The 23,357-nt window shown below is 48.4% G+C and overlaps 3 protein-coding genes across 18 annotated transcripts in view; 1 reads left to right on the forward strand and 2 right to left on the reverse strand.

Annotated features, from left to right (window-relative positions):
* The window catches only part of LOC106994882 (uncharacterized), a 65,448-nt gene extending 62,075 nt beyond the window's left edge, over window positions 1–3,373 (reverse strand). For 8 of the 15 annotated variants that reach the window (XM_077980166.1, XM_077980167.1, XM_028839514.2 and 5 more), the window contains exons 1-2: window positions 3,146–3,373; window positions 10–139 (exon numbers count right to left, since the gene is read on the reverse strand). In XM_077980166.1, coding sequence (XP_077836292.1) covers window positions 10–139; window positions 3,146–3,178 — 163 coding nt within the window. In that variant the 5' untranslated portion in view covers window positions 3,179–3,373. Of the gene's footprint in view, window positions 1–9; window positions 140–2,010; window positions 2,095–3,145 lie in introns of those variants that run through there. The other 7 variants (XM_077980172.1, XM_028839515.2, XM_077980169.1 and 4 more) reach the window with 2 other exon arrangements.
* A 6,186-nt stretch (window positions 3,374–9,559) lies between these two features.
* ZNF256 (zinc finger protein 256) lies at window positions 9,560–16,319 on the reverse strand. 2 transcript variants are annotated; one of them, XM_015125046.3, is made up of 3 exons: window positions 16,055–16,319; window positions 12,721–12,847; window positions 9,560–11,447 (listed from the first exon to the last, which is right to left on the reverse strand). In XM_015125046.3, exons 1-3 carry the CDS (start codon window positions 16,085–16,087, stop codon window positions 9,724–9,726), a joined length of 1,884 nt encoding a protein of 627 aa, XP_014980532.1. In that variant the 5' UTR covers window positions 16,088–16,319; the 3' UTR covers window positions 9,560–9,723. The 2 variants fall into 2 exon arrangements, with proteins under 2 accessions (XP_014980532.1, XP_077836287.1); XM_077980161.1 differs by lacking the exon at window positions 12,721–12,847.
* LOC144337124 (uncharacterized) lies at window positions 9,563–16,376 on the forward strand. Its single transcript, XM_077980245.1, has 2 exons — window positions 9,563–13,538; window positions 14,994–16,376. The coding sequence occupies exon 2, from the start codon at window positions 15,957–15,959 to the stop codon at window positions 16,374–16,376; it is 420 nt and encodes a 139-aa protein (XP_077836371.1). The 5' UTR covers window positions 9,563–13,538; window positions 14,994–15,956.
* The last annotated feature ends 6,981 nt before the right edge of the window (window positions 16,377–23,357 follow it).

A 23,357-nucleotide genomic window follows, 5' to 3' on the forward strand; every position in this document is an offset into this window, starting at 1 on the left:
GGAACTTACCCAGGGAGGATATAAGTACCCAGTTCTCCAGCATCACATCATGGTAAAGGCATCTCTGAACCTCACTAAGGAGACTCCATTCTTCCTGGGAAAAGTTCACAGCCACGTCTTCAAATGCCACAGTGCCCTGCTATGATGGTAACAGATGAAACCACAAACAGTTCCTATGCTGAGGTACCATAATCCACCTCTCCCATATCCCCACCCCCTTGCCCCTCCTCCTCCCAAGATCCTCAGCACAGAGGAGAGACTAGTCCACTGGTGCCTTTGTCTCTTTGTGAGCCCACAGGTCACTCAGTATAGCCATCAGCAATTAAGAAGTAGGGGGAAAATAGGGATCTATGCTGCACTTTTTTTTTTTTTGAGACGGAGTCTTGCTCTGTCACCCAGGCTGGAGTGCAGTGGCATGACCTCGGCTCACTGCAACCTCTGCCTCCTGGGTTCAAGCAATTCTCTGCCTCAGCCTCCCGAGTAGCTGGGATTATAGGCACCAACCACCACTTCTGGCTCATTTTTGTATTTTTAGTAGAGACAGGGTTTCACCATCTTGGCCAGGCTGGTCTTGAATTCCTGACCTCATGATCCACCACCTCGGCCTCCCAAAGTGTTGGGATTACAGGCATGAGCCACTGCACCTGGCTATGCTGTGCTCTTAACATAAAAGGATCCACCCCCTCCTGACAGCCAATGCCTCTGGTATATCCGAGCTCACATAAAGCCCAATGCAGTTGCCTGAGTCCATTAGACATACTCCCTCTCTAAATACACATCCTTCTTTTTTTTCTGAGACAGAGTCTCACTCTTGTTGCCCAAGCTGGAGTGCAGTGGTGGGATCTCAGCTCACTGCAACCTCCACCTCCCGGGTTCAAGCGATTCTCCTGCCTCAGCCTCCCAAGTAACTGGGATTACAGGCACCTGCCACCACACCTGGCTAATTTTTGTATTTTTAGTAGAAATAGGGTTTCACCATGTTGGCTAAGCTGATCTCAGGTGATCTACCCTCCTGATCTCAGGTGATCTACCCGCCTCGGCCTCCCAAAGTGCTGGTATTATAGGCATGAGCCACCACACCCAGCCTTACACATTATTCTTTAGACACAGGCACATGCCATGGCCACCCCAACGTGACATCCCCCAACCATCAGCCTCTTTTGAGCCTTAACACAAATTATAGTTTTGGTTTCTTTTAGTTAGGTTCTCCTTTGGTCGCCCAAGCTGGAGGGGAGTAGTGTGATCATGGCTCATGGAAACTTCAAACCCTTTTTTCCCAGGCCTCAGCCTTCTGTGGAGATGGGATCTTAACATGTGCAACATCAACCACTTTCTTTTAAGAGATGGGGTCTTGCTAACTTGCCCAGGCTGATCTCAAACTCCTGGCATCAAGCAATTCTCTCACCTCAGCCTCCCAAAGTGCTGGGATTACAGCATAAGCCTTGAAGCCTGGTCAACAACTTAAAGTATTTTAATCCCCTTCTTTTCCTTCTACTGCTCTGAGTGGGATTCACCCCTTAGGGTTATAGTGTTGGGGAAACAACTGATACCTGAGAGTACAGATGCCATTAACAGCAATTTCAAAATCAAATAACTCACAGCCTGGCAGACAGGGCCACATGGGGGTGCACTGTGGACAGCAGAGGGAAACCAGGGACTGTGTTATGCACACTTTGTAGGATGAAGAGGGTGTGACAGCCCCTGATTTCTCAAGAGGGTTCCACTGACTTGCTTAAATAATTCTGAGTAGAAATGGAATTGAAACCCAGAACAAAGTATAATAATCAGAAACTGCCTGATCCCTTAATGAAAAGGGTTGTTAGGCCAGGATATATTATCCAATAGAACAGAGTAGGAAGGGGGTTTGCGCTCAGGCCATTTGAGGTCATGCAGTATCACCACACATCAAGGTGGCCCATCACATTGGGCTTTCATTTTTGGCCTTATGCCACAATGTGGCTGACAGAATTCACAGTATGCTTGGCAAATTCAAACAGGATTCAATATTACCACAGAATTCTCATGGTTCCCAAGAGCAATGCAGTTCCCAAGTCATTCTGTGAAAGCCTTCTTGCATGGCTCCACACCCCCACAGAACCAGGTGTGGCTTTAGATATCCATGGCCGTATTCCAGGATATCACAAGCTAGAGAACATGTGAATGGAGAATAAGGCCAGTGAGGGAATGGAACACCCTCCAGTTCCCTCTGTAGGTTTTTTTTTTTTTTTTGCCAGAGTTTCGTCTTGTTGCCCAGGCTGGAGTGCAATGGCTCACCGCAACCTCTGCCTCCCGAGTTCAAGCAATTCTGCCTCTGCCTCCCAGGAGCTGGGATTACAGACATGCGCCACCACGCCCGGCTACTTTTGTATTTTTGGTAGAGACGGGGTTTCTCCATGTTGGTCAGGTTGGTCTCGAACTCCCGCCCTCAGGTGATCAGCCCGCCTGGGCCTCCCAAAGTGCTGGGATTACAGGTGTGAGCCACCTCACCTGGCCCCCTCAGTGGGTTCTTTAAGTGCTTCTGCAGCCAGGAGTGTCTGAGGAGAAGGCAGACATTACAAGGGGGATCTGATAAGCTCAGGTCTCCTTGAACCTGTTCTTATCGCTGGAGCCAGGTGACCTCGGAGTGGTTGTCTGACCTGCGTGTCTCAGTGCAAAGTATCATCTCTACCACCTATGTGATCTATCAACAAAGGAGTCAACCTCCCAGAACCCCAAGGTCCTCATTCCCTCTACTTTGTTCTTCCTTTGGCCTTTGGGAAACACTAAAAGCCTGGACTTGGATCGCATCCCTCCTTTCTTCGAAACTCTCCATGGCTTCTAGCGTCTTCACAGTGAATACACAGCCCCCAGCCCGCTCTTCCAAGAGAAGCTTCGCCTCACATATTGTTCCCTACGGGCGCCTGTGGACCCCCGGTTCCATCCTCCCGGGTCCGTTCAACTCCAGGCCATTGCCCGCGCCGGTCCCTGTGCCTGTCGCTCTCCCCACCGCTTCCCATAGATGTCAGAAACAGGGACCTCTCCCGCGAACGCCTCAGTATCCCGACGCCGGGTCCGGGCTGCAGACCTGTGAACAGTCGCCGCTCCCTCGCTGCTTTAGGACTCGGGTTAGGATGAGGTGACCTGAGAGCAGGGAAGGCAGAATTACCTGAGCCGGGAGCCTCAGTGCGGCCGCCGCCATCCGAGTACGTGGGGAAAGCACGGCCGGGAGAGGCGGGTGCCGTTACGGGGCCTACGATCCGCCTCTGTGCAGCGAGAAGGACTCTTCTCCAACTTCTGGGTTCAGACACCGCGGTTCGGACCCACAGCTCCAGCGCCTCTCACCTCACGAACCGCACACACACCCCCAACATTAACCAAAATGGCCGCTACCAGTGAACGCTGAGATCCCGCCACTACGTTACGTGCGCACCCAGAATCGCCTTTATTCTGAGCCCTTACTGGTTCTGTAGCGCTGTCATTCAATGTAGAGCTTTCTGGGTAATGTAGTTCCCCAGGTTCCAAGGTAGTAAAGCTGCCGCTTCCCAAAGGCGCTTCTACAGAGAAGTCCCAGCTCCACCTCAGGGGGCTCATTAAAGCGCGCATCCTTTTAGGGCGGAGGATGGTCTCGCCCCTCCTTAGAGGCTATATTGAGATTCCTGGGGAATCCCTGTTTGTAACTGACCACCGAAGTGTTTGCAAAGATATTAATTCACATTTTTAGAAATTTAAGCTCCCAGGAGCTAAAAATATTGTGAATGCTCCCAAAGGCTACAAATCCAAATTCGTGTATCACTTTATACAATGGTTTAGACACAAAATGCCTGCACTGGAAGCAGAGACTGATAAACATTACTGTGTTATAATTCACATGAATGCACTCTTGTTACTGGATGGAAAATTTTGACCGTGAATTGTCCAGGTTGTTGGTGCATTGAACAAAGAAGTGAACAAAACGCACAAAAATAGCAACGAAAGAACGAACCAATGAAAGCGATTTAGTGAGGTGAAAGTACACTCCACAGAAGTGGAATGCAGGTGTGGGAACGGGCGACCAAGGGGCTCAAGAACCCCGATTACAATGTTTTTTAGGGTTTTATTAGGTTGCTGCAAAAGTAATTGCGGTTTTTGCCATTAATAATAAGCTAGAACTTTATAGTACCCGAAGAGCTCTTTAAAGGCTTCCAAGCCTATAAAGGATTGGTGCACAACCAATCAGGCTGAAGTGGAGACTTCTGTCTTGTTATCACAGGAGTGAGGATGTGGCCTGCGTGCTGCCTCATCTTGCCTAGAACTAGCTGCACCTGCTGTTCTTTCGCTTATGCCTTCATCCTTGGTTCCCCTAATTCCCTATTCTCCCGCCTCACTCTGAGGCATTAGAGTTGGTTTTTCAGTCTGCCAGGAACAAAAGAGAACTAATCCAGATAGGACCACGCCAAGGAAGATAGAGGAGAGGCTAAAGCAAGAGTACAAAGATGAATCAGTCGTTCCCACGGAAAAATAACTCTCCCGCTTATATAGTCAATTATTGTGTCCAATTCATTGAGCAAAACATTATTCATGTAATGTCCCTTACTTGGTATTCTAACTTATATTTTCAACCCATTTTAGGAACTTGAAGTCAGTCTCAGGTAAAGAACAATGAGAGAAATCCCAGTTTGGTATTGGCAATGGCGGTGATGATCTCCACCTGGAGACATTGGGCGTATGTTAAATTATCGAGCTTGTATCTTTCCTGGGAAGTGATTATCATTTGTTTCTTTTGTGACAGCGGGGAGTGTTCTGCATGAGGAACTAATATGACACCAGAAAGAGGTGAAATGCCAATTACAGAAACTTATTACCAATGACTGTCTAATAAATGTGATGACAGAAATAGCCCTATTGAAATATTAGTGGATGGTGACAAAAATTTACACTTCACAAAAGTTTTTTCCTTTTTTTTTTTTTTTTTTTGAGACAAAGTCTCGTTCTGTCCCAGGCTGGAGTGCAATGGCGCCATGTTGGTTCACTGCAACCTCTGCCTTCTGGGTTCAAGCGATTCTCCTGCCTCAGCTTCCAGAGTAGCTGGGATTACAGGCACAACGCCACTGTGCCCAGCTTATTTATTTATTTATTTATTTATTCATTTATTTGTGAGACAGAGTTTTGTTCTTGTTGCCCAGGCTGGAGTGCAGTGGCACAATCTCGGCTCACTGCAGCCTCCACCTCCTGGGTTCAAGCGATTATCTTGCCTCAGCCTCCCGAGTAGCTGGGATAACAGACGCCTGCCACCACGCCCAGCTAATTTTTGTATTTTTAGTAGAGACAAGGTTTCACCATGTTGGCCAGGCTGCTCTCAAATTCCTGATCTCTGAGCTCCCTGCCTCGGCCTCCCAAAGTGCTGACATTGCAGGTGTAAGTTACCACTCCCAACTGACTTTACAGGGTTTTTTTTTTTTTTTTTTAATGGAGTTTCTCTCGTTGCCCAGGCTGGAGTACAATGGTGCAGTTTCAGCTCACTGCAACCTCCTTCTCCTCCTGGGTCAAGCAATTCATTCTCCTGCCTCAGCCTCCCAAGTAGCTGGGATTACAGGTGCCTGCCACCACACCCGGCTAATTTTTGTATTTTTAGTAGAGACGAGGTTTCACCATTTTGGCCAGGCTGGTCACAAACTCCTCACCTCAGGTGATCCACCAGAGGCAGCATCCCAAAGTGCTGGGAATACAGGCGTGAGCCACCTCACCTGGCCCAGAAGTTTTAACAGTGATGTCTAAGAAGACATGGAATTAAGGTCAGCATGTGATTAAAAATGGTCTCCTTGTTGGTTTTGTCATTAAAATGAGATTCTTTTTCTTTATTAAAAACATTGAACAATACCAAGGTGGAGAAAAAGTGTGCCTGTTCACCCACCTACTTGGGAGGCTTAGAGGGAGAATCACTTTAGCACAGGAGTGCTAGTCTGGGCAGCAGAGCAAGACCCTGTCTCTAAATACATAATTTAATGAATAAGTAAAAACAGAAGGTGAAATTTGCAGTATAGTATTATCCTCATAGAATTGTGTCTCCCTTTGCTCATTATTTGGTGTGTGTCAATTATATTATAGGTTTTCATCTTATAGGAAAAAAAGTCATAGATTCTATACATATCTGTACTTTGCTTTTCTCACTTAGCAATATGGTTTGAACAATGAAAAGCTTTTCACTTCACATTTGAAATCTGCTTATCTCCACATTCTTTTTTTTTTTTTTCCTTTTTTGAGACAGCGTCTCACTCTGTTGCCGAGGCTGAAGTGCAGTGGGACGATCAAGGTTCACTGCAGTCTCAACCTTTCAGGCTCAAGTGATCCTCCCATCTCAGCCTTCAGGAGTAATTGGGACTATAGGCGTGCACCACTACACCCGGCTAATTTTTGTATTTTCTGTAGAGATGCGGTTTTGCCATGTTGCTCAGGCTGGTATCAAACTCCTGAGTTCAAGCAATCCTCCCACCTCGGCCTCCCTATATGCTGGCATTATAGGATTCAGCCACTACACCTGGCCTGTTCATCTTTTTCTGACGTAGAATCCACTCAGTGACAGTGTAAGGAAAATGTCAAGAATCAAGAAAGAGGCCAGATGCAGTGGCCATGCCTGTAATCCCAGCACTTTGGGAGCCCAAGGTGGTCACATCACTTGAGGTCAGGAGTTTGAGACCAGCCTAACCAACATAGCAAAAATCCGTCTCTACTAAAAATACAAAAATTAGCTGGGTGTGGTGGCGCACACCTGTAATATGAGCTACTCAGGAGGCTGAGGCAGGAGAATTGCTTGAACCCGGGAGGCAGTAGTTGCAGTGAGCTGAAATCGTGCCACTGCACTCCAGTGTGGACAACAGAGCAACTCCGTCTCAAAATAATTAATTAATTAATTAATTAATTAAAGCCAGAATACAATACACAAGCAACTGAAATATTTCAACAGCAAAGAAACCCTCAAACAATCCAATTTAAAAATGTCAAACGACTTGAATAGGCATTTTTCAAAAGCACATACAAATGGTCAACAAATATATATACATATATATATATATTTTTTTTTTTTTTTTTTTTTGAGACGGAGTCTCGTTGTGTCTCCCAGGCTGGAGTGCAGTGGCGTGATCTCGGCTCTCTGCAAGCTCCGCCTCCCGGGTTCACGCCATTCTCCCGCCTCAGCCTCCCAAGTAGCTGAGACTACAGGCGCCCGCCACCACGCCCGGCTAGTTTTTTGTATTTTTAGTAGAGACGGGGTTTCACCATGTTAGCCAGGATAGTCTCGATCTCCTGACCTTGTGATCCACCCGCCTCGGCCTCCCAAAGTGCTGGGATTACAGGCTTGAGCCACCGCGCCCGGCCAACAAATATATTAAAACACACTCATCACTATCTGGGAAATGCAAATCAAAACCGCAATGAGGTATCACCTCTCCCCGTTTAGGATAATTATTAAAAAGACAAAAACAGATGCTGGCAAGGATGCAGAGAAAAGGGAACTCATGGTCGGGCGCGGTGGCTCACACCTGTAATCCCAGCACTTTGGAAGGCTGAGCTGGGTGGATCACGAGGTCAGGAGTTCGAGAACAACGTGCTGAAACCCTGTCTCTACTAAAAATGCAAAAATTAGCCAGGCGAGGTGGTGTGCGCCTATAATCCCAGCTACTCAGGAGACTGAGGCAGGAGAATTGCTTGAACCCAGGAGATGGAGGTTGTAGTGAGCCAGGATCACGCCACTGCACTCCAGCGTGGGCAACAGAGCAAGACCCCGTCTCTAGAAAAAAAAAAAAAGGCTGGGCGTGGTGGCTCACGCCTGTAATCCCAGCACTTTGGGAGGCTAAGGCAGGTGATCACCTGAGCTCGGGAGTTCGAGACCAGCCTGACCAACATGGAGAAACCCCATCACTACTAAAAATACAAAATTAGCCAGGTGTGGTGGCGCAGGCCTGTAATCCCAGCTACTTAGGAGGCTGAGGCAAGCGAATTGCTTGAACCTGGGAGTCGGAGGTTGCAGTGCGCCAAGATGGCACCATTACACTCCAGCCTGGGTGACGAGAATGAAACTGTCTCAAAAAAAAAAAAAAACCAACAAAATACAAGAAAAGGGAACTCATACACTGGTGGTGCAAATGCAAACTAGTACAGCCACTACGGAAAACAGTATTGAGGTCCCTCTAAAAACTACAAATATGCTGGGCGTGGTGGCTCACGCCTGTAATCCCAGCACTTTGGGAGGCCAAGGTGGGCAGATCACCTGAGGTCAGGAGTTCAAGACCAGCCTGACCAACATGGTGAAACCCTGTCTCTTCTAAAAATACAAAAATTAGCTGGGCGTGGTGGCACACAGCTGTAATCCCAGTTACTCAGGAGGGTGAGGCAGGAGAATCACTTGAACCCGGGAGGCAGAGGTTGCAGTGAGCCGAGATCACGCCACTGCACTCCAGCCTGGACAATAGAGTGAGACTCCGTCTCAAAAAACAAAAGAACACACAAAAAAACTACAAATACAACTACCATATCATCCAGCAATCCCCCTACTGGGATTTTATCCAAAGGAAAGAAAATGATCACATTGGAGACACATTGACACCCTGTTTACTGCAGCACTATTCACAACAGCCAAAATATGGAATCAACCTAGATGTCCAACAACAGATAAATGGATAAAGAAAATGTGGTTTATACACACAAAGGAATACTATTCAAAGAGCAGAATGAAATCCTGTCACCTGAGGCAACATGGACGGAAATGGAGGACACTATTTAAGAGAAATAAGCCAGGAACATAAACATGCACATTCCCACTCGTATGTGGAAGCTTAAAAAAAAAAAAAAAGTCACGTGCGCTGGCTCACGCCTGTAATCCCAGCACTCTGGGAGGTCAAGGCGGGTGGATCACCTGAGGTTGGGAGTTCAAGACCAGCCTGACCTACATGGAGAAACCATGTCTTTACTAAAAATATAAAATTAGCCGGGGTGGTGGCACATGCCTGTAATCCCAGCTACTCGGGAGGCTGAGGCAGGAGAATCGTTTGAACCTGGGTGGCAGAAATTGCGGTGAGCCAAGATTGTGCCATTGCACTCCAGCCTGGGCAAAAAGGGCAAAAGTCCGTCTCAAAAAAAAAAAAAAAAAAAGCCTGGGAGACAGGGGAAGACTGTCCCCCACCCCCACAAAACAAAAGTTGATCTCTTAGAAGTAAAAAGTAGAACAGAGGATACTAGAGGCTGGGAAGGGTAGTGGGTAGGCAGGAATAGACAAAGATTGGTTAAAGTCTACAAAATTACAACTAGACAAGAGGAATAAGTTCTAGTGTTCTATACCACTACCGGAGAACTAAAGTTAATAATATATAATTTCAGGTTGTTGGGAGAATGGCAATTGAGACTGAATGTTCCCAATATAAAGGAAAGACGAATGTTTGAGATGATGGATATGCTAATTACTCTGATCACTCTGAATTATAGGTATTAAAAAAACATCACTATGTACTCCAGGAACATGGACAATTATAATTTGTCCATTTAAAAATAAAGATTTTTTTTTAAAAAGAAACCATTTGGTTTTATGTGTGGACATAAGAGAGACAAAGTAGTATGTACACATATAAATTTATTTGTATAAAACAAAATTCAGATAACATATACTAGATATAAAGCATGGTTATTGAAAATACATATTTATTTGTTTATTTACATCTATGAATTCTGCAGGGACAATTCTCAGTCCACAACAGCCCTATGTGTGTTACCTAACCTTTATCCCTTGTGAACATGCTGATGTTTTAGGAGGTTGGAGTTGAAGGTAAAAGATTTTCCACAGTCACTACACTCATAAGGCCTTTCCCCACTGTGAACTCGCTGGTGATTACTGAGGTTAGAGCTCTGGCTAAAGGATTTTCCACATTCACTGCATTCATAAGGCCTTTCTCCAGTGTGAACTCTTTGGTGTTTAACGAGGCTAGAGCGGTTACTAAAGGATTTCCAACACTCACCGCACTTATAAGGCCTTTCTCCGGTGTGACTTCTCCTATGTCTAATGAGACTGGAGCTCTGGCTAAAAAATTTCCCACATTCATTGCACTCATAAGGCCTTTCTCCAGTGTGAACTCTCTGGTGTTGAAGGAGTGTAGAGCTATGGGTAAATGATTTCCCACATTCCCCACATTCATAAGGCCTTGCTCCAGTATGAACTTTCCAGTGTGCGATGAGGTAGGATTTACAGGTAAAGGATTTTCCACATTCACTACACTCATATGGCCTTTCTCCTGTGTGAACTCTCTCATGTACAATGAGGTCAAATTTCCTGCTAAATAATTTTCCACATTCATGACATTCATGAGATCTTACTCCAGTATGAACTTTCTGGTGTTGGAAGAAACGAGATCTATAAGTAAACAATTTCCCACATTCACTACACTCATAAGGCCCTTCTCCAATGTGAAGTCTCCGGTGTTTAATGAGGTGACAGCTCTGGCTAAAGGATTTCCCACATTCACTGCACATATAAGGCTTTGTACCAGTGTGAACTCTCTGGTGTGTAATAAGGCTAGAACTATGGATAAAGGATTTCCCACATTCACTGCACTCATAAGGCCTCATTCCAGTATGAATTCTCTGGTGTGTAATGAGGCTGGAGCTATGGCTAAAGGATTTCCCACATTCACTGCACTTGTAAGGCCTTTCTCCAGTATGAACTCTCTGATGTATAAGAAGATCATACTTCCTGTTAAATAATTTTCCACATTCATCACATTGATGAGGTCTTACTCCAGTGTGAACTCTTCGGTGCGTAATAAGGCTCGAGCTTTGCCTATAGGATTTCCCACATTCCCCACATGTATAAGGCTTTTCTGAAGTGTGAACTCTCAAATGATCACTGAGGCTACAGCTTGTGCTAAAAGATTTCCCACATTCACTGCACATGTAAGATCTTTCCCTAATGAGATCTCCCTGGTGCTGAACACGTACATGTTTGTAGCTGAAAGCTTTCACACATTCTCCCCAGTTGTAATGATTTTTTACACTGTGAAAGGCCACTGCACTCTTGGTTCTGTTTGACTTCTTTCTGGTGTGAGTAGCCTGTTGCTGAAGAAATCTTGATCTCGCCAGGAAATCCTTCCCAACCTCCTTGCAAGTAAAGGGCTTCCCAGATACTTCAAATGTGCAGCTGTTCAAAAACATGTCTCTGCCCCCATTGCTTCTGAAGTGCTTCTGTCCAACGTGCTGCTTCTGGTGCTGATGAAGGTATGCAGTAAATTGTAACTGTTTCCTACAGGCCCCATCTGTATACAGTTTCTGACCATGGTGTGTTCCCTGGTGCTCAAGCAAGTGCAAAATCTCTCTCAAGACTGGGCCACATATCTCACAAGGGTTGGTCTTCTGGGGAGAAGGAAGGGCCTTAGGAAGCCTAACCTGTGACACCCGCTGTGAAGAAGTGCTCTGCTGATAAGGTGCCTCCTCATCCCCTGCTCCACAACCACCTGCAAGAAAGAAAATGATGGTGAAGAGCATGCTGACTTTAGTGGCGTAGGGGTAGCCCACAGACAAAGGTGCATCCAATAAACCCAGGAACTGAGTCCATGGGGTTGTTTCCAGGACCAAGGTGTTGGGTTCAAGTTGAAGATGGGGCTGCCTAGCAGAACTGGGCCTCTAAAGATCACGGAACTGGGGAGGGTTCCTGAGTTAAAAAACACAGCCATGGGATGAGAAACATGGAGAAGAAGCAGGATACACAACTCATTCCTCTACAGCAATTTTCAGTGGGATCTGTTCTCCTGCTAACACGTGCATTGTGTACAGGTATGTGTCCTGGTCCAAGAAAATGTGACAACAAAATAGCAGCTGACATACGTGGACATTGGACACCTCATAACATACTATGTAGGGGCCAACACTGAAGAGCACTGCAGATAAGGCAGTGAGAAAAATGGGTGAGACATGGAGTCCAGAGATGTGGGGATTAACCCCAGGCTGCAAGTAAGAGACACAGAAACCAGGTATAGAGCTGACAAGCAGGCCAAGTGTCCAGAATGGGAAAGAAAAGGCAGTAATGAGGTTTGGCCCCAAATGTCATTAGCACCAAAATATTAGTCAAACAGGATATGTTTCTGGTATGATTTGGACACAACCCGGACAGAATGTCCTCCTTTAGGCGGTCCCTAGGGCCAGGATCCCTCTGAGTCCACCTTGCTGTGGGGAATCACAGCCATCCTCGGAACCATAGGGCCTGTCCACCTGACCCCTACGATCAAGAACATGGAAGTTGGAATATGCAAGTACCCAAGACCAGCCCAGAATGACTCTGCATATGATAGCCCACAGGAAAAGAAAACAATACAAGGAGAAATTCAGAGGAGGATTTTGCAAGAGCCACTCATAGCCCACATAACTGCTGGCAGAGGCAGGCGTGAGGAAGTGTACCCTAGAGGAAGGAAGTAGAACCTGGGTCTCCAGGGCCTCCAGGAGCCTCAGATCTGGGCAATGCCACCTGGTCAGGGAGACGCAAACAAGGTGAGATCCATGAGGCTGACTATAAGAAGCCTGACTCTGAATCTTTCCACATGAAAGGGAAGCAGGTGTTGCCTGCTCACGGAGAAAAGTAGGCAACATGCAACCTTAGCCCTACCAACTGCAGCACCTACCCAGGAACAGGAAGCTGTGTCAAGGGTCCTCTTGTGAAGACATATCTGTCCCTGGGGAAAGGGTAAGAGCAAAGACTAGCTCGGGGCACAGAGGTGGGTGTGAGGACCTTACCCAGGGAGGTTGTAAGTGTCAAGTTCTCCAGCATCACATCATGGTACAGGCATTTCTGAGCCTCATCAAGAAGACCCCATTCCTTCCAGGAGAAGTACACAGCCACGTCCTCAAACGTCACAACGCCCTGCCAGGATGGGGACAGATGAAACCACAAACGGTTCCTCCTCTCAGGATCCATAATCCTTCCCCTCACACATTTACCCCATCCTCTCTCCAAGCTCCCCAACTCAGAGGAGAAAGCAGTCAACTGGTGCTGTCGTCTCCTAATGGGGCTCTTGGTCACCGGTTGCAGCCATCAGTAACAAGAGGCAGGTGAACAAATACATGTATCTAAGCTGTGGGCGTGGCGTAAGGGCAACCACTCCTTCCTGACAAGCATTCCTCTGGTATCACCAAGGTCACGTAAGTCTCAGTGGGGGCACTGGGGCCATCAGGTACACTCCCTCTCCAAGTGCATATCATTCATTATACTGCATATACCTCAGGTCTCCACATCCCACTGCCATATGACCGTGACCACCACTACGTTCCATACCAAATCCTGGCCTCCCCACATGCTACCTGGGTGAAAGAGTGGATAACCTGGGCCGGGCAAAGTGGCTCATGCCTGTAATCCCAGCACTTTGGGTGGCTGAGGTGGGCAGATCACGAAGTCAGCAGATCGAGACCATCCTGGCTAACGTGGTAAAACCCCATCTCTACTAAAAATACAAAAAATTAGCCAGGCGTGGTGGCACGGGGCTGTAGTACCAGTTACTTGGGAGGCGAGGCAGGAGAATCACTAGAACCCAGGAGGTGGAGAGGTGGAGGTTGCAGTGAGCCGAGATCGTGCCACTGCACTCCAGCATGGGTGACAGAGCAAGACTGAGTCCCCCCCCGCCAAAAAAAAGAGAGTGGATAACCAACAGCCAAATACAGACACGTGACACTGGACAAATGAGGTCAACAGTTTATTTATTTATTTATTTTTTGAGACGGAGTCTCGCTCTGTCGCCCAGGCTGGAGTGCAGTGGCGAGATCTCAGCTCACTGCAAGCTCTACCTCCCGGGTTCACGCCATGGCCCTATTCAACTTCTGTGCTGCACTTACCATCCCCTTAGCAGTCACTATACACCTAAAGCTCCTTTAAATCCCAGCCTCACTGGTCGCTCATCTCACACACAATGACTCTCACAAATGACCACATGACATTAATTTAATCTTCCAGCCTGAATGAAACACCCAGGCCCGGCCGGGCGCGGTGGCTCAAGCCTGTAATCCCAGCACTTTGGGAAGCCGAGACGGGCGGATCACTAGGTCAGGAGATCGAGACCATCCTGGCTAACACGGTGAAACCCCGTCTCTACTAAAAAATACAAAAAACTAGCCGGGCGAGGTGGCGGGCGCCTGTAGTCCCAGCTACTCTGGAGGCTGAGGCAGGAGAATGGGGTAAACCCGGGAGGCGGAACTTGCAGTGAGCTGAGATCCGGCCACTGCAGTCCAGCCTGGGCGACAGAGCCAGACTCCATCTCAAAAAAAAAAAAAAAAAAAAAGAAACACCCAGGCCCCATCAAGTTATCACAAAATCCTGGATACCCACAAAGTGGTGAATAAGCACAAGTTCTGTCCTGAGTGGCCTATGCATTTGCAGCTGTCTCATGTCCATTCTTCTCCTGGGAGCCCTGGCCCCTGCCAAACTACACTGTCTTTTTCATACCCTGCCTTCATGACCACTTACTCCATCATCCTCCTCCCCATCTTGGCCCACTAACAGCTTTACAACCAAAATCTAGAGCTTGTCCCGCCTGTGACCCACAGCTCCCTCACCTCAGTGCACACAACAGCCACATCTTGAATATCTGCACCCTGAACTACTGGTTTTTTTTTTGGTTTTGTTTTGTTTTTGAGGCGGAGTCCCACTCTGCCGCCCAGGCTGGAGTGCAATGGCATGATTTCGGCTCACTGCAAGCTCCGCCTCCCGGGTTCACGCCATTCTCCTGCCTCAGCCTCCCTCGTAAGTGGGACTACAGGCGCCCACCACCAGGCCCGGTTAATTTTTCTATTTTTAGTAGAGACGGTGTTTCACCGTGTTAGCCAGGATGGTCTCGATCTTCTGATCCACTTGCATCAGACTCCCAAAGTGCTGGGATTACAGGCGTGAGCCATCGCGCCTGGTCACTACTCCCTAGATTTCAAGACCTGCGTGTTCATCTGCCCACTTAACGCCTGCATTAAGTAGGCTCTGAAAGATGTGACTCTTAGCATGACCCAAATAAACCTGATATCCCTAGTGAATATTACTCATATTGCCAATTTTTTCATCTTAGTTGATTAAACTTCTTTCCCTACAGCTACTAATACCAAAAACCCGGGGGTCTTCTCTGAATCCTCGGTTTCACTCCCTCACCACCTACATTATGTAATTTAGTTGTCCCTTTTGAAACCGCGCATCCAGAATCTAACCACATCTCCTAAACCACGATCCTGGGCCAGTAACCCTCACTTGGACTAGTCTACCCTGATTTTTCTTCCTTCTCCCTCAACCCCACAGTTTGTGCCCCACTGTGCACACAGATGAAGCCTGTGAAGACCTTGGTAAATTACTTTTTGATTCACACTTGCTATTACCTCCTGAAAACACACTCAACTTCTCAGGCAGCCACTGCCGTCCAGACGCCTATCCTCCTGTTCTTTGCTTCCCACCAGAAAGCAAGGAGACTTGTGGCTTCATAAATGCTTCCAGCTCCGTACTGCACCTAAGCATTTGCACATCTTGTACCTTTCTGGAAAAACCTCCCACACCTGTTCATATTGGCTGTCAGAAATTGGAACAACTCTATATACAGACTAACATGGACAGAGAACCCTGGGCTTGGGGTTCACCCAATGTCTTCAGAACTAAGGGCTGGGGGAATGGCACTCCGCAACCCAGAGAACCTGTGGATGGGAGTTAAGGCTAGTGAGAGACTGGAAAACCCTCCCCTTCCTGGCGTAGGTTTCATAACCCCCTCTACAGCCAAGGGAAACGTGGAAAGAGCCAGGCCTCAAAGAAGGGCATCCATGGCGGTATTAAATGGGCTCAGGCCTCCCTGACGCCCCATGCCTGGCCTCGGAGTCGGGTGCCCTCGCACTAGCTGTGTCATCTCTGTGCCCCAGGGCTCGGTGGCGCCTCTCATCAGGGACCCCTTGCAGTCGCGCCCTCCCTTTCCTAGCACACCAGGTGTTGGAAACGGGCGCCCCTCCGGCAAGCCCCCATGTCCTGTCCTGGGCTGCAAGGCCGCGACCAGGCGCCCTCGGGGTGCTACGACTCGCGTGGGGAGGGCGGGGAAGGTCCGGAGGAAGCGGCACATACCTGGGCCGGGGCCGTCAGCTCAGCCGCCGCCATCGGACTCTGTGGGCGGAGCGGGACAAGAGAGGAAGTCCTTATTCCGGGCCGGGCCGGGGTACCCCGGGCGCCGCCGAACCTCGGCTTCGCCTCTGTGCAGCGAGGAAGACTCCTTTTGCGCCTTCTCAGTCAGTCACGGATGATGCTGACTCATCGCTCCGCTGCTTTCTACCAAGGAAAGAGTCCGGACAAATGCCAAAACGACCGCCACGAAGAGGACGACGGAAGTCCCGCCGCGACCGCGCGTGCGCTTACGGAAGCGCCACCTTTCGGAGGCCTCATTGGCTGAAGGTCGCCGTCGCCCAACGCAGGCCATTCTGGGTAATGTTGTAGGCACTGCGGGAGAGTGAGGGTCGCCTCCAACTCCTTCCGGAAGTGAAGGCCAAACCTCTGTAGGGGGCGCTGGGAAATGGACACTCCGGATGGAGCGGAGGCGGGGCTTCGCTCTTTCTTAAAGGAGACGTATGCAGGTTTCTACCGATTGCTGTCTGAAAGTGTTTGTTTGAAGACGTGTCATTTCATGTGTTCCCAGAGGCACATATCCAAATGCACATATTATTACATACAGTCAATCAGTCACAAAATATATCCACTGGAAGAGAAAGCAAATAAAAATGACTATGTTGCGGCCGGGCGCGGTGGCTCAGGCCTGTAATCCCAGCACTTCGGGGGGCCGAGGCGGGCGGATCACGAGGTCAGGATATCGAGACCATCCTGCCTAACACAGCGAAACGCCGTCTCTAAAATACAAAAAATACCAAAAAAAAAAAAAAAAAAAAAATTAGCTGGGTGTGGTGGCGGGCGCCTGTAGTCCCAGCTACTCCGGAGGCTGAGGCAGGAGAATGGTGTGAACCTGGGAGGGGGAGCTTGCAGTAAGCTGAGATCGCGCCACCGCACTCCAGCCTGGGGGACAGAGGGAGGCTCTGTCTCAAAAAAGAAAAAAAAAAAAAGAAAATAATGTTGTAATTCAAACGCATGCACTCAAGCCCTGGAGTCAGTTTTCTCAGTCTCTATATGTTTGATTAGGGACAAGAAAAAAAAAAACACTTCACACAGGTTCATGACAAAGAGGGTGAAGGTGGGATACGGAAGCACCCTGTAGCAGCAGGACATAAGCAGATCCCTGTCTCCCGGCCCCACAGAAAATAACTCTCATGCGTGTATAGTTAAACATTGTGTCCAATTTACTAAGCAACACTTGTATGCATCTAATCTCACTTTCTCTACGTCTTTTTATTCACTTCCTTTTAATAATTTGACATCAAGCTCAGAAAGAGAACAACAAAAGGAATGCTATTTTAAAAAGGCACGATGGCGAGCCAGAGCATTCACAGGTGGAACAAAGGGTGCTCTGAATCTCAAATGTAGGGAGTATCTTAAATTCAACATCTCTTCTCATCGCTGAAATGATTATCTTTGCCCCCATTAGTTTCGCTCTTGTTGCCCAGACTGGAGTGCAATGGTGCGATCTTGGCTCACGGTAACCTCTGTCTCCCGCGTTCAAGCGATTCTCCTGCCTCAGCTTCCCAAGAAGCTGGGATTACAGGCGCCCGCCACCATGCCCGGCTAATTTTTTTTTTTTTTTTTTTTTTTTTTTTTTTTTTTGTATTTGTATTTTTAGTAGAGACGGAGTTTCACCATATTGGCCAGGCTGGTCTCGAACTCCTGACCTCAGGTGATCCACCCGCCTCGGCCTCCCAAAGTGCTGGGATTACAGGCGTGAGTCACTGCGCCCGGCACTTTGCCCCCATTATTATAGGGCTGTTATGCTTAAAAAATTGATATGATCTCAGGAAAAGAATTGTAAAATACAAATTACAGAAAGCTACTAATAATGGGTGTCGATTCGCCAGCCAGAAACCTCTGTGGTCGCGCCTCTGCTTGAGTTTTGCTCACACACGCTGGGCTCGTTCCACCCACTCGGCCCAGTAGGCTGCATCTGGATCCCACAGCTACCAAGGGTGAGCCAGGCGCGGAGCCGCAAGGGGTGTGTGAACGAGCAAGTGAAGGGTTCGGCCACTACACACAGCCAGGCACGCTGGCTGCTGCGGTGGGGCGGGCAGCTCCAGGCGCTGGCACAGGCGCCGGCTCCTTGTAAGGCTGCGGCTGGACCCGACATACTGCAGGCGGCTTCTGCTGCAGGCACCAGCATCCAGACGAGAGAAAAGTGGTGGCGCTGGAAAGCTCGGAGACACCATGAACAGCAGAGCCCCAAAGAGGGTGTTGCAGCGTGTCACAGCCCTGGCTCCGGAGTCTCGAGTCTGGGCTCCCGGAAGAGCCACAGCTCTTCTCTCCTTCCCGTCGCCTGCGGCCTGGCAAGCGGGGAGGTGTGTTTTGGGAGGGGTGTGTTTTCAGCTTGTTTGTGATGTATCTCTTTTAGTCCCGCCGCCCTGCTCTGGCCGGCTGCTGCTTCCCGTCGTCCGGGGCAGCCACCCAGTGCTGGCTGAGGGCAGGAGGGCTACAGTGTTACAGCTCTGGCTCGGGGAATCCCAAAGTCTGGGCCCCCAGAAGAGTCGCCATTTTTCACTCATGCAGCCCAGGAACATGGCTACTCAGCCAGGAATGTGTTACAGCCCCTTTCTCTCCTGCTGTTCGTTGGGTGCTAAGTTCTTGTCCCCCAAGTTCTTATCCCACGTCCAGAAAGAATGAGGTTATGCAGACAACTGGATGGTGAGCAAGGCAGAGAAGGGCTTTACTGGACGACCCAACAGCCCTCAGTGGAGAGGAAACCTGAAGTGAGTAGCTTTCACCTGCAAAGAAAGAGTCTCCAGAGTCTGAGTCTGGCTCAGTCTAGGGTTTTTTATGGGCTCAGAATGGAGACAGTGTGTACTGATTGGTCCATGGGTGGGAGGAAGTGCATGCTGATTGGCCCACAGTCAGCCATGGGCAGGCCTGGGAAAAGCACCATCCCATTGGCCGAAAGGCATCAAGGAACTTCTCTCTGTGGATCACAGACTCCACCTGGAACTGGCAGCGTGGCTTCCAGGCTTCAGACCATCCGTGGCTTGAAGGTGGGGTTTCACAGAAAACCCACCCCTTCCCACCTAGGAACCTGTCTGCCTCTCATGGCCATCAACATGCTGTCCATGACGCCCAGGCTGTCCATGCTGAAGGTCGCCTGCAGGCCCGCCCCGAGCCACCCTCAGTGCCCCCGGCCTCCTTCCCCTGTCCTTGGTGCCCAAAGTGTCAGCCTCAGAAGCAGTTTCTGGAGCAGGTCGAAGTGGTGGGGGGCTGGCATGTCATCACTGCCCCGAGTGCACACACATTTGGCCGGGTCGTGATAGCTCCCAGGCTTGGCTATCTTGACACGTCCACAACTTTGCTCTGCCATGGAGCAGGTGCGAGAGTGGGGAGAGGCCAGGGAGTGGGAGCGGGCACTTTTGGGCCTGTGGAGAAAGGGTGCGTCCCAGGTCCCCAAGAGTGCAGGGACGCCCTGTCTGGAGCCGCGACTAGGTGGCTTCAGCTGCGCCTGGAAGCACAGGGCTCCCGTCCTGACAATTCAGTACGGCTCGGGGCTGGGATCCCACTGGGATCACCTGTTTCCAGCCCCCATGGGCTCCACGGACCATGCAGCCCTGGCTGTGCCTCCCCATTTGCAGCGGGCATCATCACAGCGGCCCCTCCAGATCAGCCACTGCTACCATTATAATGACTATGTGGTCATTCAAAAATGGTGGCAGAATCGTGTTTGGGAAGTATCAGCTGGTGAAAAAAGTGAAGGTCTCACAGAACTCTTTTGGTTTGGTTTGGTTTGGTTTGTTATTGTTTTTTTGCTTTTTTTTTTTTTTTTTTTTTTTTTTTTGAGACGGAGTTTTGCTCAAAACAGAGTTTTTGAGCCCAAGGATGTGAACTTGGACTGGGAGGTGTGCAGGAGGGGTGCTGAGTACTAGGTCTGCATGTCTTGTTCTGGTGGATGTCTCAAGCCATGGTCCACCTGGAGTGTGGGCTAGCTGCATTTCAATAATGGCCCGGTGGTTGACTAACTGCCTTGAAGTAATCTCTGAAATTTCACAGATAGGTCCATATGCCTACCAAGTCTGTCTCAAGATTATCCCCAGGAACTTCTGAGTAAGCACATAATTAGATACTAGCATACAATTGGACAAATGTGCATGGTCTAAGGGAGTGTATGGTGAGAAGTGGTGGACATGGTGTTTCAAAGAAAGTACATTTCAAGGCTGTATTTTAAGATTAACAAGAAGAAAAGATTCTGTGGTAAGGTTCAAGGTTATATCGCAAGACTAGGGAAAAATTAGAAAAAGGAAAAAAACTTTTAAAGTGCATTTTCAGGCTAGACTGTTCAGTTACAAAACTAGTTTTAGAGTTGCAGTGTGTCCTTTCAGTAGCCATGAAATAAAACTTGTTTCAGGTTACAGCAGGGAGTTTCAGCAGCCAGGCTTCCAGAGAATTACATTCTTGGATCAGTGTTACATGCCCTGAATGCTTTTCTTCCCACAGCTGTTTCAACTCTGTTTTAAGTGGGTATGACAAGAAGGACCCAATTCATATGATCAACTTTTGCACAATTAACAGGGATCCCTTCTAAATCTGCTAAATCTGCAGGATTTTTGAGCTGCAACTGGGGGAAAAAACGCACCAAATCTCAAATCAACACGTTTGTTTTCCTAATACAAAATAAAATGTTGTTTTCTATTATATATGTACTATCATAAAGTAGGATGTGAAAAATCTTTGTCAGAGACATGGAGGACATTTCCATGTGTATTAAAAAGCAAAGAAGCCATTCTGAAAAGGCTACACAGTGTGATTCCAGCTCTATGACTTTCTTTTCTTTTCTTTTTCTTTTTTTTTTTTTTTTTTTTTTGAGACAAGGTCTCACTCTGTCACCCAGGCTGGAGTGCAGTGGTGCAGTCACGGCTCAGTACAACCTCAACCACCTGAGCTCAAGCAATCCTTCCATCTCAGCCTCCAGAGTAGCTGGGACTACAGGTGCACACTATATCTGGCTAAGTTTTGTATTTTTTTGTAGAGATGGGGGTCTCGCTATGTTGCCCAGGCTGGTCTCGAACTCCTGAGTTCAAGTGATCTGCCTGCTTCAGACTCCCAAAGTGCTGGGATTACAGGTGTGACCCACTGCACCTCGCCATTTCCCTTATTTATATTTATAGCTCACACTTCCCCAGATGGGATCCATTTGCTGTGTCAGCCTGTCCAGCTGGTTGTGTAATCGGCCTTTCAGACTAGACTTGTCCAAAAGTTATCCCAAACCCCTGCTCCCGGATCTGCAGCCCCAGAGTCACCCCCTCAGCAGTGGCAGCTCAGACCTTCTGGTTCCTCAGTAGACAACCCAATAATCATGCTTCACTCCTTTCCTGCCCACGTGGAGCCTGTGAGCAAGTTGTCTTCTGCTTTCCAGGGACAAGAATCTAATATTTTTCCGCACTGCATGTGTTAACAACATTGAGCCAGCTAGAGTCTTTTTTGACTCACGGAGGCCTCATGTGCAATCTTTCAGCAAAGCTTGTCCTAGACTCAAAATTCAACCAGAATGGAATTGGTTGTCATCAATACATACGTGATAGCCATGGACCACACTACCATCATCTCACACCTGCTTTCTTACAATTGTCTCTAAATGGTCTTCCTCTTCCATTCCTCATTCACCATTGTCTATTCTCCAAGCACAAGCCAGAAGGACGTGTTTCAATCCCCAGTCCAGTCTGGTCACTTCCCTTTCCAAACTCTCCAGTGCCTTCTCCTCCCTGAGTTAAGCCTTAGCTCTCACAGTGGCTTCCATGACCCTACAAGGCTTTGTCTGGACCCAACACTCAATTTTTGTTCTCCTAGAACTTCATACCCATCTCACCACTTGGGCCACAATGGCACCATAATGTTTCCATTATATCTTGAATAGGGGCTGGGTAAAATGAGACAGACCTGCTGGGCTGCGTTCCCAGGAGGTTAGGCATTCCATGTCACCAGAAGTTGTTAGTTAAGGGAACAGGTTAATCATGTTTTCCAGACAGACTCAGGACTTAACCAACCCAGAAATTAATGGACCCAGGAAATGTCCTGATGTCTCAATATCTTAAGAACAAAAGCATTTTTGTTTTTTTTTGAGATGGAGTCTCGCTTTGTCGCCCAGGCTGGAGTGCAGTGGCTGGATCTCAGCTCACTGCAAGCTCCGCCTCCCGGGTTTACGCCATTCTCCTGCCTCAGCCTCCCGAGTAGCTGGGACTACAGGCGCCCACCACCTCGCCCGGCTAGTTTTTTGTATTTTTAGTAGAGACGGGGTTTCACCATATTAGCCAGGATGGTCTCGATCTCCTGACCTCGTGATCCGCCCGTCTCGGCCTCCCAAAGTGCTGGGATTACAGGCTTGAGCCACCGCGCCCGGCCAGCATTCTTAGTTTAAGAATAAGTTTCACTTTAGGCTGGACGTGGTGGTTCACGCCTGTAATCGCAGCACTTTGGCAGGCCAAGGCAGGTGGATCACGAGGTCAACACATCAAGACCATCCTGGCCAACATGGTGAAACCCCGTCACTACTAAAAATACAAAAAATTAGTTGGGCGTGGTGGCGCATGCCCGTAGTCCCAGCTACTTGGGAGGCTGAGCCAAGAAGATCGCTTGAACCCAGGAGATGGAGGTTGCAGTGAGCCGAGATCACACCACTGCACTCCAGCCTGGTGACAGAGCAAGACTCCATCTCAAAAAAAAAAAAAGAAAGAAAGAAAAGAAGTAAAGAAGTTTCATTTTAATATTAATAATAGAGATTGTTGTGGAAGACAGTAGTTACACAACGATTAACAATCCTTTGTCAGGAACTCTTGTGGTAGAGCATACCTCCCGTATGATCTTTTACTTTGTTGTCTTATATATAAACAAGCACCGCACCTAAGGTGGGCATGTTCCTCCTCTTTTTTTTTTTTTTTTTGAGACGGAGTCTCGCTCTGCCGCCCAGGCTGGAGTGCAGTGGCCGGATCTCAGCTCACTGCAAGCTCCGCCTCCCGGGTTCCCGCCATTCTCCTGCCTCAGCCTCCCGAGTAGTTGGGACTACAGGCGCCCGCCATCTCGCCCGGCTAGTTTTTTGTATTTTTTTTAGTAGAGACGGGGTTTCACCGTGTTAGCCAGGATGGTCTCGATCTCCTGACCTCGTGATCCGCCCGTCTCGGCCTCCCAAAGTGGTGGGATTACAGGCTTGAGCCACCGCGCCCGGCCATGTTCCTCCTCTTACTTCTGGGAATGCCCTGCTCTGTCTGAAGTAGCCATCCTTTGATTCCTTTACTTTCTCAATAAATTTACTTTC

The sequence above is a fragment of the Macaca mulatta genome, chromosome 19 (genome assembly GCF_049350105.2).
Source record: "Macaca mulatta isolate MMU2019108-1 chromosome 19, T2T-MMU8v2.0, whole genome shotgun sequence".
NCBI lineage: Eukaryota > Metazoa > Chordata > Mammalia > Primates > Cercopithecidae > Macaca > Macaca mulatta.

Excerpts from the sequence above, each read along its gene's own strand:
- LOC144337124 (XM_077980245.1), top strand. The coding sequence starts at position 15,957 with ATGTCCTGTCCTGGGCTGCAAGGCCGCGACCAGGCGCCCTCGGGGTGC.
- ZNF256 (XM_015125046.3), bottom strand. The coding sequence starts at position 16,087 with ATGGCGGCGGCTGAGCTGACGGCCCCGGCCCAG. Across the intron at positions 12,848-16,054 it reads AGCTGACGGCCCCGGCCCAG|GGCGTTGTGACGTTTGAGGA; the intron begins GTATGTGCCGCT and ends CCATCCTGGCAG. Across the intron at positions 11,448-12,720 it reads GACACTTACAACCTCCCTGG|GTGGTTGTGGAGCAGGGGAT; the intron begins GTAAGGTCCTCA and ends TCTTTCTTGCAG.